This window comes from Hylobates moloch, unplaced genomic scaffold, assembly GCF_009828535.3.
Source record: "Hylobates moloch isolate HMO894 unplaced genomic scaffold, HMol_V3 SCAFFOLD_1, whole genome shotgun sequence".
Classification (NCBI taxonomy): domain Eukaryota; kingdom Metazoa; phylum Chordata; class Mammalia; order Primates; family Hylobatidae; genus Hylobates; species Hylobates moloch.
Window position 1 is genome coordinate 62,380,361 of NW_026652276.1, and position 13,603 is coordinate 62,393,963.

The 13,603-nt window shown below is 35.1% G+C and overlaps 1 protein-coding gene across 4 annotated transcripts in view; it reads left to right on the plus strand.

Moving 5' to 3' along the window:
• Nucleotides 1-13,603, plus strand: part of CWC22 (CWC22 spliceosome associated protein homolog) — a 63,665-nt gene that overhangs the window by 13,076 nt on the left and 36,986 nt on the right. For all 4 annotated transcript variants that reach the window (XM_058440594.1, XM_032755251.2, XM_058440590.1 and 1 more), the window contains exons 2-5: nucleotides 876-1,015; nucleotides 5,657-5,724; nucleotides 7,469-7,579; nucleotides 12,273-12,518. In XM_058440594.1, the coding sequence (XP_058296577.1) occupies nucleotides 989-1,015; nucleotides 5,657-5,724; nucleotides 7,469-7,579; nucleotides 12,273-12,518 (452 nt within the window). In that variant the 5' untranslated portion in view covers nucleotides 876-988. The remainder of the gene's footprint in view (nucleotides 1-875; nucleotides 1,016-5,656; nucleotides 5,725-7,468; nucleotides 7,580-12,272; nucleotides 12,519-13,603) is intronic.

Here is a 13,603-nt window from a genome sequence, read left to right on the forward strand (position 1 = left end):
GCCCACCCAAATTAATTTTTTTTCCAGTTGTATTCAGTTATTTTGCTACTAAGCACGTTGCTTTCTCTGTATTCTCTGTATCTTTTAATCCTTTTATTTTTTTTCTATTTTTGGGATTTCATTGCCTTATACTATAAACCATGTAGATATGTACTTCCAATAAAATATTTGAATGCAAGTTCTTTGTGAACATAAGTATCAATTTAGCATCTTGCAGAAATTGCTGAAATTTACTTAGAATATTAAAACACATCTGAAGATTTGAGATTTAATGCTGATGACTAGGTTTATTCTGAGCTAAATACTTAGTTCTCATATGTGCATATATCTGAAGTTTTGTGCCGTTAATAGATCACATTGAGACATAATTATTGTAGTTTAGCACCTTAAATTTTTATGTGGATTAAATTTATTTCTTAATGATCATTATTGCAAGGATATTGGGTATTTCATTCTTAGTCTATATAGAAACATTGGATTTTTATACTCAGTTTATATAGAGTTTCTCTTCTATCATTGTTTCCTCAGTTTTTTTTTAATATCACACTACTATTTTATGATGTAGGTATATATCTCTCTCACTGTGAGAACATTTTTTATAGGACATCTCTTTTTAAATTAACTTTTGTTCCCCTTGGTCCTTAGAATAAAACCTTCTATTTGCTCTCTTGTTCATGGATTTTTTTTTCTACTTGTATGTGTTAGGTATACATTATTATGTGTAACTACTTAACGATTTTTACAATTTTTATTTAGTTATTGTATTTGTTTATGGATTAAGAAAAATAAGGCGGTCAAATGTCCATTGTGTAGAAAAAATATCATTTTTCACACTTTATTAGTGTTAATAAAGCTTTCTTTGGTATATTTTATAGGTGATGTTTGCAGACAGAAAAAGTAAACTGTCAAGGAATTCAGAGCATTGGGTACTTGTTATTTGGACCAGTTTGAGGAGTCTTTGATTTATTGGACCAACTGGCAACAGAAAATGAAAAGTAGTGTGGCACAGATAAAAGTAAGTGTTTGAAACTTAAAATAGAGGATGTAAACTTATAGTCAATTACCTATTCTTTAAATATAAATGCATTTATGTAATTAGGACATTAGAGCCAGACAGTAGAGTGGCACTTAGGTTGGTGCAAAAGTAATTGCAGTTTTTGCAATTTTTAAAAACCACAATTACTGTTTGCACCAACCTAATACATCCATCTAACTTAAACAATTTTAAATGTAGATACTCAGCTATATGGAAGTATTAGTGTGTAAGAGCGCAGTTAAGAGAACATACAGAAATGTGTTGCGTGTGTGTGCGCGCATGTGTGTGTGTGTACGCATGGATGCATGCATCGGCCTGCATGTATCATGTGAGCATCACATGTAAAAGAAAAATAAGTTTAAACAGTGAGGGGAAGTTTCTGCATATCTGTTTACAATGTGAGCCTCTTGCATATTTCTTATGAATAAATGGTCTCTTTATTCTGTGCTGTACTTTAGACAGTGTGCATTCATTTATTTAACAAATGCATATTGAGTTATCTTGATTGTTCTAAGAACTTTGAACAAAATAGTGTTATGTGTTATATGTTATATTGATATATGTTATAGTGATTGTTCTAAGAACTTTGAACAAAATAGTGAATAAAACAAATCCTTGTTTTCATGGAGTTTACATTATAGTTGTTGTGGGGAGGAGACAAAATAAATTATAAACTTGATAAGTTATGTAGTATGTTAGAATGTTAAGTAATAGAATTGTCCTGTGGAGAAAAGAAGTAGAATAGGGTGCGGGGGGGGATTCAACATTGAGGGGTTGCAGTTTTTAATAGAGGGATGAGTAGGGCCCATTGAAAAGATAGCCATTTGAGCAGAGACTTGAAAATGTGAGAGTTAACTATGCCAATATCTGGGGAAAGAGTGGGCCTGGCGAAAGGAACAGCAAAGGCAAAGAATCTAGGGGGAGCAGGTATCAGAAGGGGAGAATTGTAGGAGGTGAGATCAGGGCAGTAATAGGGACCAGTAATTCCGTCTGCTTTCAAAACTATTCTGCCTGTGAGTGGACTTGGCAGGAGAGCAAACTACTCAACTTCCTTTTCTCTTCAACTGCATGGATTTAAAACCAGGACATCACTTTTTGGGCCTTGGAGTCAGTAAAGGGGGAACTGTATTTTTATTTGATTATAAATGTAGGCACTCCTCCCCTCCTCTCCTCTTACAGCTGTGCACACCTAAAGTTCCTTCTTTAAAGAGAAGCAGTAGATTGCAAGCTCCTTGACAGCAGGCCCTGTAGTAGGTGCTTATTAAGCTGAACTGATAGACTTGTAGAGTAAGGCAGCCTCTGCTGCAGTCTTTTCCAACCTCTGTCAAGTGTGAGAAGACACCCACCTCCCTGCTAGGTAGACATCCAGCCTTTGCTTGCATATATCTTTTGGCAAGGGGTTCACAGTTTCTTAAGGTAGTTCCATCTCTCAGTAACCCTATATATTGTTCTGAAATCAGCCTTTTTGTGACTTGTACTCACTGGTCCATTGTTACTTAAACAGTTAATTTATTGAGGACCTAGTAGGTGGCAGATTCTGGGTTAGGAGCTGGGGATGTAAAGGAGACTTTGTACAGAACTGGCTCTTGACAGAGCCGTGTTAGACAAGAGCGCTCAGATGTTTAGACTAATGCCTTTTACTCAAAAGGAGAAATGTTTAGCCTTTCTCAGACTCCTCTTTTGCTTCCTCTTAGCCTCTGCTTCTCCACACTTCCCTCTTGTGGCCCAGATGGGTCTCATGTACCATTTTCTCCCCCAGCCTGCCCGTGGGTGGCTTCATTTAGCATGCCCTTCACACTTAGTGGCTTGGCTCTACCAGCCAGCTCTCTTTGGTCTGCTTCCCTTTCTCTCCTTTCTGTTAGCCACAATGGGTCCACTAGCTGGACTGGTGCTGATTCTTTCTTTAGGTGAAGCTCAGCTCTTCCCTTGATGTTCTGAGGACTCACCTGTTAGGTTCATAAGGCTTAACTGAGAATCCCCTGTTTTTCTCTTGAACCTCACTGTAGCTTCCTTAGCAAGCTCCCTACCTCTTCCAGTCCCTACCCCCTCTTTCTTTTTAAGTCTAGTGGATCCTGAAAGCCGCTGGACTCAGGCCTCTTGTTCCCCTTGTCTCCTCATACTGCTCTCCCTATGTTGTTGGAGACTAAGAGTTGCTACATGATGTCACCGTATTTGTTTTGCTTCATGAACAATTTGGAAAAATTTTAAAGGTAATTCTGACTGTATAGTATTTTCAACTACTGCACTGACTTACAATCTAAACTCTGTGATAAAAGAAATAGGGAAATTCAGGTTCTTAATATTTGATTCATACCTGAAAGTGATTTTTAACTTGATGAAATCCTATTCATCTACCAAAGCCAAATTCAAGTCCCCGTTTTCCCACTTTCATCCCTTAGCACTCTATGCCACGGTGATTGTTTCCTACTCAAGATCTCCTGTTAGCACTTACTATGTGTGCCAGTCATTTGTTACTTGATCACATTTATGAAACCTTTCTTCTTCACAGCTTCAATATTTTTGGTCTCTTCCTCTTGCTCACAACAGATGTTGCGGAGATGTGTTAAAAATCATTAGCATAGAATTGGGGCCTTTTCCTTAATGTAATCAGAATAATTTCTTTGCCTTGTAAAAGAAAAAGGAGACAATGCAGTTTTATTGTTCTCTGTCTTCTCCCCTCTCCTCTTCCCCCCCTTCTTCTTCTTCTCTCTCTCTCTCTCTCTCTGTCTCACTCACTCTCTCTCATTCTGGGGAACATATAATCTAATGTGTTTAATTGTGGAAATCTGTATAAACCTCTCTGTCTCCTACAAGATCATAAGCTCCTTGGCCTTTCTTATCTATTGTATCCTTCAGAATCTCTACACAGGAAGGACTATGTCTTACAATAAATGATCAGTATAAATATTGTATTTTATGTTACCATTTGATTGAATGAATCTTGTGCTTTGTATTTGACCTAAGATCTTTATGTGAAGTTTTATAGAAACCAATGTCATATATATTGAACAGTTCTATTTCACTGTGTTGCTAAGTGAAATAATTTTTAAAACTTTCTTAGACACAGAATTTTAAAATGGTTTGAATTTAATGCAAAGTAACAGCTAAACTACGGTTACTTTAAGTTATCAATTTTGATTACATGCTTATTCACCTATATAGATTAGTTAGTGGGTACTATTCAAAAAATTCAATAGTTAATGAGACTATTTTGCATTGTACTTGTGATTATTGTTAGACTCAAACTGCTGTTAATTAGATAGTCATAAAATCAGAGGAAGTTGGATCTTATATTTCTACTCAGAATAATTTTCTTTTTAAAAATATATCCTTTCTTCATTAAAGAGGCAAGCATGTAAGTTTGCAGAACAGTTACTCATTGTTTGATTTAGTTTATCTTAGATCTCAAGATTAAGGTATGTTAAATGCTATTTTTCTTTACAGTATGGTTAATTAAAATTATTTTAATTCTTAAAAAAACGCTTGTCAATATTTGAATGTTGAACAGTTATATGAAAAATTTTACCTATATACAGAGGTAAACATTTTGGTTCCTTAATTTATTTGGATTTTTAAATTAGGATATAGTCTCAGACTGGATGGTTCACATCTCTGTCTCATGTCAATCTCATGTTACATGAAGTTACTTATTTGTATATTGATTGTTTTTCAAAAAATTTGGAATAGTGCTTATACCCTAAAAGTAATGTTGTTCGATTCCCTAGAGCCTACCACAGTATAATACATATGAGACACTCAATTGATGTTTGTTGAAAACAAAAATTAACTTTTATAAACATGTTAGAGTCAGTTTCTTCCAGCTATTTTACCCTGTACTAAAGTTGTGGTTTTCATAAGCCAAAGGAGATTGGAGGTAAGTACAATATCGTGGCTGAGGCAAGAGGATCACTTGAGCCTGAGTGGTTGAGTCTGCAGTGAGCCGTGATCATGCCACTGCACTCCAGCCTGGGCAACAGAGCAAGACCCTGTCTCAAAAAAAATAATGATAATAAAAATTATAACTTATCACATAGAAGTAAAATATAAACTAGGTGTCATCGAAAATTTGAGAATTATCTTTTTCTACCTTGATTTTTTTTGGCTAGAAAGAAGTATTTGGTCCATCAAAGGCGTAAGAATGATACAATGGATTTTAGGGACTCAGCGGAAAGGGTTGGGGAGAGTAGGGGGGCGGTTAGAGATAAAAGACTACACATTGGGGTACATGTACATTATTCATGTGATGGGTGCAGCACAGTCTCAGAAATCACCACTAAAGAACTTATCCATGTAACCAAACACCACCTGTTCCCCGTAAAACTATTGAAATAAAAAATAAAATAAAAAGAAATAAAAAATAAAAATAAACAGAAAAAAAGAAGTTTTTGGTCCGTAATGAAAACAGGTGCCTGCCACAAATAGGCCTATCTGGGATGATCTGAAGATTTTGTTTTGTCTTACAGACTGTTTAGGTTACACGAATTATTCTTAATGATTTAAGAAATGTTTTGCTACAATTTCTGAAGTACTTCCGACTTTCTAAGCCATGTATTTCAGTGTATGTTTTTAACATAAATAATTTTTGAAATGTTTTCTCCTTTTTTTCAAACTCTTTTAAAGCCTTCTTCTGGTCATGACAGAAGGGAAAACCTTAATTCATATCAGAGGAACTCCTCTCCAGAAGAGAGGTAAATAGTTTAATCTGCTCTGAATGCAATGTAAGTTTTTATGGTAAGGTTTATGTAATAATTTAGCTCTTAGATTTCTAATTTTAGGGTGGATAACTTCTTTTTAATGGTTTTATAACCAATATTACTTGAATGGGCTGTAGGAGGAATCATCCTTAAATGACTCTTCTAGGAGTTTCTAGTAAATAATTCCAGATATTATGTAATTTTTATGTGAAAGGGAGTAATTTTTAATGTTTCAAATACTAATGGAATCAAAGTGTAAAATGGAAAACTGAGTTGAAATTACACTATTTAGAAGTGCTGCTTTTGCTACTGTTAGTATTATCCCTTACACGTACATAGCTCTGTATTGTCTTTAAAATATTTTTATATAGATTATATCGGGGTCCCCAACCCCCAGAGCCATGGACCAGGCCGCACAGCAGGAGGTGAGCAGCAGGCCTGCCAGCGTTCCCACCTGAGCTCCGCCTCCTGTCAGATCACCTGTGGCATTCCATTCTCAGAGGAGCACAAACCCTATTGTGAACTGCGCATGCAAGGGATCTAGGTTGTGTGCTCCTTATTAGAATCTAACTAATGCCTGATGATCTGAGGTGGAACAGTTTCATCCTGAAACCATCCCCTCACCCCCCACCATTTGTGGAAAAATTGTCTTCCACAAAACAGGTCCCTGGTGCCAAAAAGGTTTGAGACCACTGGATTATATCATATTATAATTATGTTAAGATCAGCGATCCAAAAATGTTAACATTAATGTGCATTATGAATTCATACTAGCACTACAATTATTTCATTTATGATCATTGAAAGACCATTAAGCATATGGTCTATTAAAAAGTAATGACTGTAAAAAAAATTTTTTGTGCCCATTAAAAATAATTTATGAAGGAAGAAGCACCCATCAAGCTTTCTTTCAGTTGTCTAGGCTTCCTTACTCCATATGTACTTTCTTATTCTACTCTGCTAAATATCTCTAAAAACTTTGCTTTGTGAACATCAAGTTAATTGCCCTGATTCATTACTTACTCTTTCACCAGTTGTCTACTCCCTCTATATTTAAAAACAAAAAACAAACAAAAAAAACTCTTTACACACAGACACATACACACACAGGTATATGTGTGTATAACTTAATTGTAGATGTGTATATAAAATATGGATTATGTTACTGTGTATCTATTATGTATATATTTAACTTCTGTTAAGGTTCTCTGATTTTATTGATTTTTAAGATTCAAATAACAGATCTGATGCTATCCATCCTTGTTTGCTAATAATTTCAATCCATTCACATTGCTGTCCAGTAATGCATTTTCAAGAATAACAGCTGATGAATATGATCTTTTGGTATGGAATTAACCGATCCTTATGTACATTCAGTGTTTTGATAAACGAACCAACTAAGCAAAAGGAGTCATTTGTAGGATAGCCTTTTTTCATGCTAACTATATATGATATCCAGATATATGTCTCCTACTGGGAACGAAGTGAATCAGGATAATTCACTAAACAAGTAAGTTTGCTTAAGTGAATCCTAGGAGTTGTTTTGCTGTGTACAAACTGAAAGCTTTTGTAATTCCAATGGAATGAATGGGTGTTAGCAAAATGAGCTGTTAAGAACAGTTTGACGTGATGTTGTTTAGTCATAGAGTTGCTTTACCATTACCAATATATGACTTTCCTAAATATTTATAACATAGTTGTTTTTAATTTACAACTTGGTTTTCTTATTTTATGTTAGATATGAAGAACAAGAAAGATCCCCCCGGGATAGAGATTACTTTGATTACAGCAGATCAGACTATGAGCATTCAGGAAGAGGACATTCTTATGATAGTAGCATGGAGTCACGGTTAGTGTTGGGAATTTCTAACTTGTAGAAAATTATATTTGTTTAAACTTTCTTTATGCTATGTTTATAATAAAAACAAAAATAATAGTAGCTAACATTAATTGGATGTTCTTAGGTGCTAGGCTTTCTAATAAGGGCTTCATGTGAATTAACTTCTTATTGCAGTAAATATATGAAGTAGGTTCTAGTATTTCTGCTTTACAGCTGAGGAAAGCTAGAGAAGTTTAGTAATTTGTTCATGTTTTGAAACATAATAGTGAGAAGCCTAAGTCTGTCTGACTCTAAAGCCCAAGCTCATTCATTATATTGTACCGCAAGAGGGGTTGGCTTATGTGATTTTTTGAGATTCTTTACTAAATGAAAGAAATTTATATTGTATGATATAGAGTGGTCTAAATTTACTTTCCTGTGTAATGGCAGAGGGACATTGAGACTTAAGTTTCCAATTTGTAGTTTTTTTCTACATGTGAAGGATTCTTACTTGAGCTTTAGAGAACTTGGTTACCCACCTGTTCCTCTAGCTAACAAGACTTGCAAGATTTACTTGGTTGAGAAATGGGCAAGGGAACTGAATGGAAGGCAGATAGCAAGAAACATTGGAAGGAGAGTGTTTGGAGACTCCCAGGGGTAATATTTAAGAAGAGTCAGACATTAAGTGCCATTGATGTTTCATTGAAAACTAGGCAGAGTATTATAACCCCTTGTTATTGATTTGTATTTATTTTCAATTCTTTTTCTCCCTTGTAGAAATTAGTAATAGTTTTTATAGTGAGAATACATTAGTCCCCACTTATCCATGGGGAATGTGTTCTAGGACCCCAGTGGGTGCCTGAAACTGCAGATAATACCTGAACCATATATATATAAAACCATATATATATAAAAAACCATGTTTTTTCCAATACATACGTACTTATGATAAAGTTTAATTTATAAATTAGGCATAGTAAAAGATTAACAACAGTAACTAATACTAAAATAGAACGATTATAAGAATACACTCTAATAAAAGTTACGTGAATGTGGTCTTCCTCTCTCAAAATATCTTATTGTACTGTAGTCACTTATTTTTGGACTGTGGTTAATCACTGGTAGCCGAAGCCTCTGAAAGTGAAACCACAGATAAGGAGTGACTACTGTGTTAGAAAGATGCCGGCGTTTTAAAAATTCCTTTTAAAACTTCACTAAAGGGCCTCTGTATTTGCTCAGGAGAAAGTATAATAGAATTAAAAGTTACTTAGTACATGTGGGGAGAGACTCTCCAGGTAGACGTAATGGTAGTCTCAAAGAAAGTAGTGGGGCAGATACTTGAGATGCTCAATATAGGGAAGAGATGTTAACTAGCAGTCTGCAGATGGAAATACTCTCAACTACTTAAAACAGAACTCACTATATGGGCAGTATTTCCTTAACTTGCATGTATCTTTGCTTAGGAGAGGAGTAGTGATGCAGACAATTTCCAGGTCATTTGAAATGGACTTTGGAATGTCTATATTTTACACTTTTTAATGAGGCAGTGTTGCATAGTAGAAAGAGAATAGATTCCATATTCATGCAGATTAGAGTTCAAGTTTTAGTTACTAGTTACAGAAATTTGGTAAAATTTCTTAACAAATTTCTTCTGAGCCTCAGTTTCCTTATCTATAAGATGAGGATGATAACATGTATCTTGTCTGGTTGTTTAGGTTTAAAAATAATGTCTGTCGTACTACCATGTCTGAACATAGTAGTTACTAAGAAAATGACAACTTTTAAAATATTAGTTTCTTGAGCGTATCAGTTTGAGTAGTGAAAAGCAGTGAACCAGTGGCACTTTATGTAGAAAACAGTGGAAGAGTTCAGGTAAACTATTGTTGAACAACGTGGTTGATTCTGAATGTATTTCTAATTAATCTTACAAAACTAACATTATTTTAGTATTTTATAAAGGAACTGTGATTTGTCTCTGTAACAACCATTTTCATTATCCCTTCATAGACATCTTTCTGCCTTTGTCATTGTTTTCATAAAACCAGCTTTCTCCTGATTTTCCTGTATTCCCTTATTAGTCATCTAGTTTCCAAAACTTGACTTTCATGGTTTATTGTTCACTAAGATCAATATCTTTTTTTGATGTCTCTCAGATTATCCACCCCTTTACTACCAATATTATACCCCCTACAGGAATTTTGACCAAATTCCTCTGCAGTTTGGAGTTTGGAGCTAAGCACATTCTTTGATATCTACAGCCAAAAATTTCGTTCTCATCACTTTCTAGTATATACCTAATCCTATAATGTCAGATTATGTTAACCTTCAAAATTCAGGCTTGTCTACTGTCAACTTAATGAGAACGACTACTAGAACCATAATTGGTAAGCTAAGCTTTTTGTATATTTTCCCAAATACTGTTAAAACTCTTAGAAACTAGATACTATTTTTTCCAATTTACAGATAAGGAAATGGCTTTGAGTTTATTAAGTAGCTTACCCGAGGTTGCATTTAAACATCTGGTAAATGTTGAAACTGGAATTTGAACTCAGTTCTGGCTCCAAAGCCCCTGTATTTTTCACAATCCCTGACTGTAGTACTTCAGTATAACTCTACGTTAGGTCTAGTATATGAAAATGAAGTCTCATGTTATCCACACAGTCACACTGTGAAGTAAGCAGGCTAGGTATTATGCAGAACGTAAAGGCTAACAGTCCAAAAATGTTTCTATTTAGACTTTTAGAATATTTTGTTACTTCTGCACTATAAAGGAACAAACACAATAATGGTAAGGATCTGATTTTATCAGCCAGCTAGCTCTCTTACCTGGTGTTTCTCAGAAGAATCATAACCAATGTCAGGAAATCCCTGCTGTAGCTACTCGCTTGAAACATGTATATTCACAATAAGAAGCAACTCAGTTGCAAATTAGTGCAGAGAATTTAGAGCATCTGCCTTTGTGACTAATTGAGGTTTATATTTGAAATCACTCTTTCCCCCCATATGTTCACTCTTGGTGTATATAGATTGTCTATCCTCCCTAGGAGTCATTTAAGTCTCTTTTACCTCAGTTTCAAAACTGTTCATTCAGGCCAGCAATGTCATTACTGGGTATATACCCAAAAGAACATAAATAATTATATTATAAAGACACATGCATGTGTTTATTCATTGCAGCACTATTGACAATAGCAAAGCCATATAATCTACCTAAATGCCCATCAGTGATAGACTGGATAAGGGAAATGTGGTACTTAGACACCATGGAATACTATACAGCCATAAAAAAGAATGAGATTATGTTCTTTGCAGGGACATGGGTGGAGCTAGAGGCCGTTATCCTTCACAAACTAACACAGGAACTGAAAACCAAATACCACACGTTCTCATTTATAAGTGGGAGCTAAATTATGAGAACACATTAACACATGGAGAACAACACACACTGGGGCCTTATGGAGGGTGAAGGGAGAGTGGAGGGTGGGAGGAGGAAGAGGATCATGAAAAACAGCTAATGAATACTGGGTTTAATACGTGGGTGATAAAATAATCTATACAACAAACCCCCATGACACAAGTTTACCTATGTAATAAACCTGCACTTGTACCTCTGAACTTAAAGTAAACAAACAAACCAAAAAAACCTGTTCCTCCACAGCTACCTGGGAAGATGACTGCTTTTCAATCTCCATGTAGGTTTTATTACTATATATTTAAAAAGACCATCTCAAACATACTCCTTAGATTTAGCCAAAATCTATCTCACAGTTTCCTGGTAATGCAATGATAATATGAAATTTACTTTTATTTACTATATTATATATAACTCATGGTTACCCAAAACATGAACAGAATGATCTGAGTTTCCAAGGCAATATATGTAAAAAGCAGCTTAGTGGATAAACTTTGCTCTGGGGAAAGATAGCAAAAAGCAAGGATTTGCTCTTTTCCCGTTCTTGATGGTTTCAGAGATTGTTTTAAAAGCCTCAGCTTAAGAAAGGATAATCAGGTACGTTAGTAGGGAAGACTTATTGTGCCTAGAAAAATTTTTCCCCCCACATTGTCTCAAATAAGCAGAAGCTTCCAATATTCTGAGATTTCTAATAAAAATACTAGTTCTATCAAGAAACAATTTCAAATATTATATTCTGTAGCAGTCTTACAACTAAAGTAACCACTATTGGAGATTAACTCTGGTTTCTTCTCCTTTATACAATTTGTCATATACACTACAGGCTAATTTGTCTTCTTAAAACACTCTTTTCATGCCACTCTCCTACTCAGAAACTTTTAGTGATTCCCCATCACCTCCAGTATAAAAACCTTAAAGTCTTTACATATGTTTTAAGATTTTAGTCTAACTCTAACTCATCTTTCCAGCGACCATGACACATAATCCTTTATTTCCTGATTGTCCTACTCATTCTGACCTTAACACCCCTGTTCAGTCTTTCAATAATTATTCCCTCTTCTACTAGTTGCAAAATGTCATCCTTCGTCTCCCCTTCCTCCTGCCGACTTGCCCCCAATCTAAATCATGTCATGCCTTCAGGACCTGATTTGTTCAATTTTCTCTGTGAAACACTTGGTCACCATTCTAAACCACTTTTCCTAGTCTGAATTTGTGGGACCCACTTATGGTCTCACTCATTTGTGTGCAGTTAATTGTTAAGAGTGTATTTTATATTGTCTTCTCTGCTCTTAAAAAAAATTTATATTACAGAAACAGGGACCGAGAAAAACGCAGAGAAAGAGAAAGAGATACGGATCGGAAAAGGTCTCGGAAATCCCCATCTCCTGGGAGGAGAAACCAAGAAACATCAGTAACTCAGAGTTCCTCTGCTCAGGATGAACCTGCTACAAAGAAAAAGAAAGATGAGCTGGATCCTCTTCTTACTCGCACTGGTGGAGCATATATTCCCCCTGCAAAGCTCAGGATGATGCAGGAACAGATTACAGATAAAAACAGGCATGTTAATATCAATCAGTATATAAAGCCATGAAATTGTCATTAAAAAATAAGTCAACTATGGTTTAATTAACCCTGGCTCTTGAGAATTTACATCAGTCTATAGTGATAGAGACCTCAAATTAGAGACCTCTTTACTTCATAGCTCCATTGGAGAGCCACACACTACCTGCCCTTATATTAGCTCATTACTTCTTTTTTTTTTGCATGAATGAATTAAAAAGTTTGAGGAAAAGATTGCTTACCCTTTTTATAGTGTTTTCAAACTGTTGTTCCTTTCATAGCTTCATGGATGCATTCCTATTGTTAATGTCTATTTTTTGTAGAAAAGAGTAATATTGACATTTTAGTTCTAAAATTGACTTTTCCTGTTGTAAACCAGGAGTCAGCAAACTTTTTCTGTAAAAGCCCAGATAGTAAATATTTTACACTGTGAGTCATTTTGTCTCTGTTGTTGCTACTCAACTCCGCTCTTGAAATGTGAAAACAGTCATAGGCATTGTGTAGAAAATTATAAGCATGGCTGTGTTCCAATAAAGCATTATTTACAAAAGCAGGTGGTCAGCTGCATTTGGCTCATGGGTGTAGTTTGCCGACCTCTGTACTCATCTATAAAACTGCAGCTGGCATTTATCTCTTTTCGTACATTTTCTTCAGATCATGATATATTAGACTGTACATTTTTGCTACTCTAAGGCAGACAGACAAAATTTATATATGAACAGTCACACTTAAAACACTCCTTCCCTTTTCAGAATAATTGAGATGGTGAGGAGCTATTTAGCAAAGTACAGCTAAGTTTTTAAGATATTTTTCTCTAATAGGATGAGTTGATAACTAGGGAAAGTATGGTCCCAGATTGAAATGATTATTCAGTTGCCAGATAACTAGTTATCTATTGGGATAGAAGGTATTAATGGTTATAATTTAAGAAAAACAGATGCAAGGTGAGCCAGACAGGAATATTTCCACATCTTTTCATGAGTGTTTCAATAGCAATTTGAAAAGTGCTTGAGAACCTTATTTAAGTTAAATCTAAATTTGTTTCAAGGATTAGCTTGAAGTAGAAATGTCATGATCTGCCC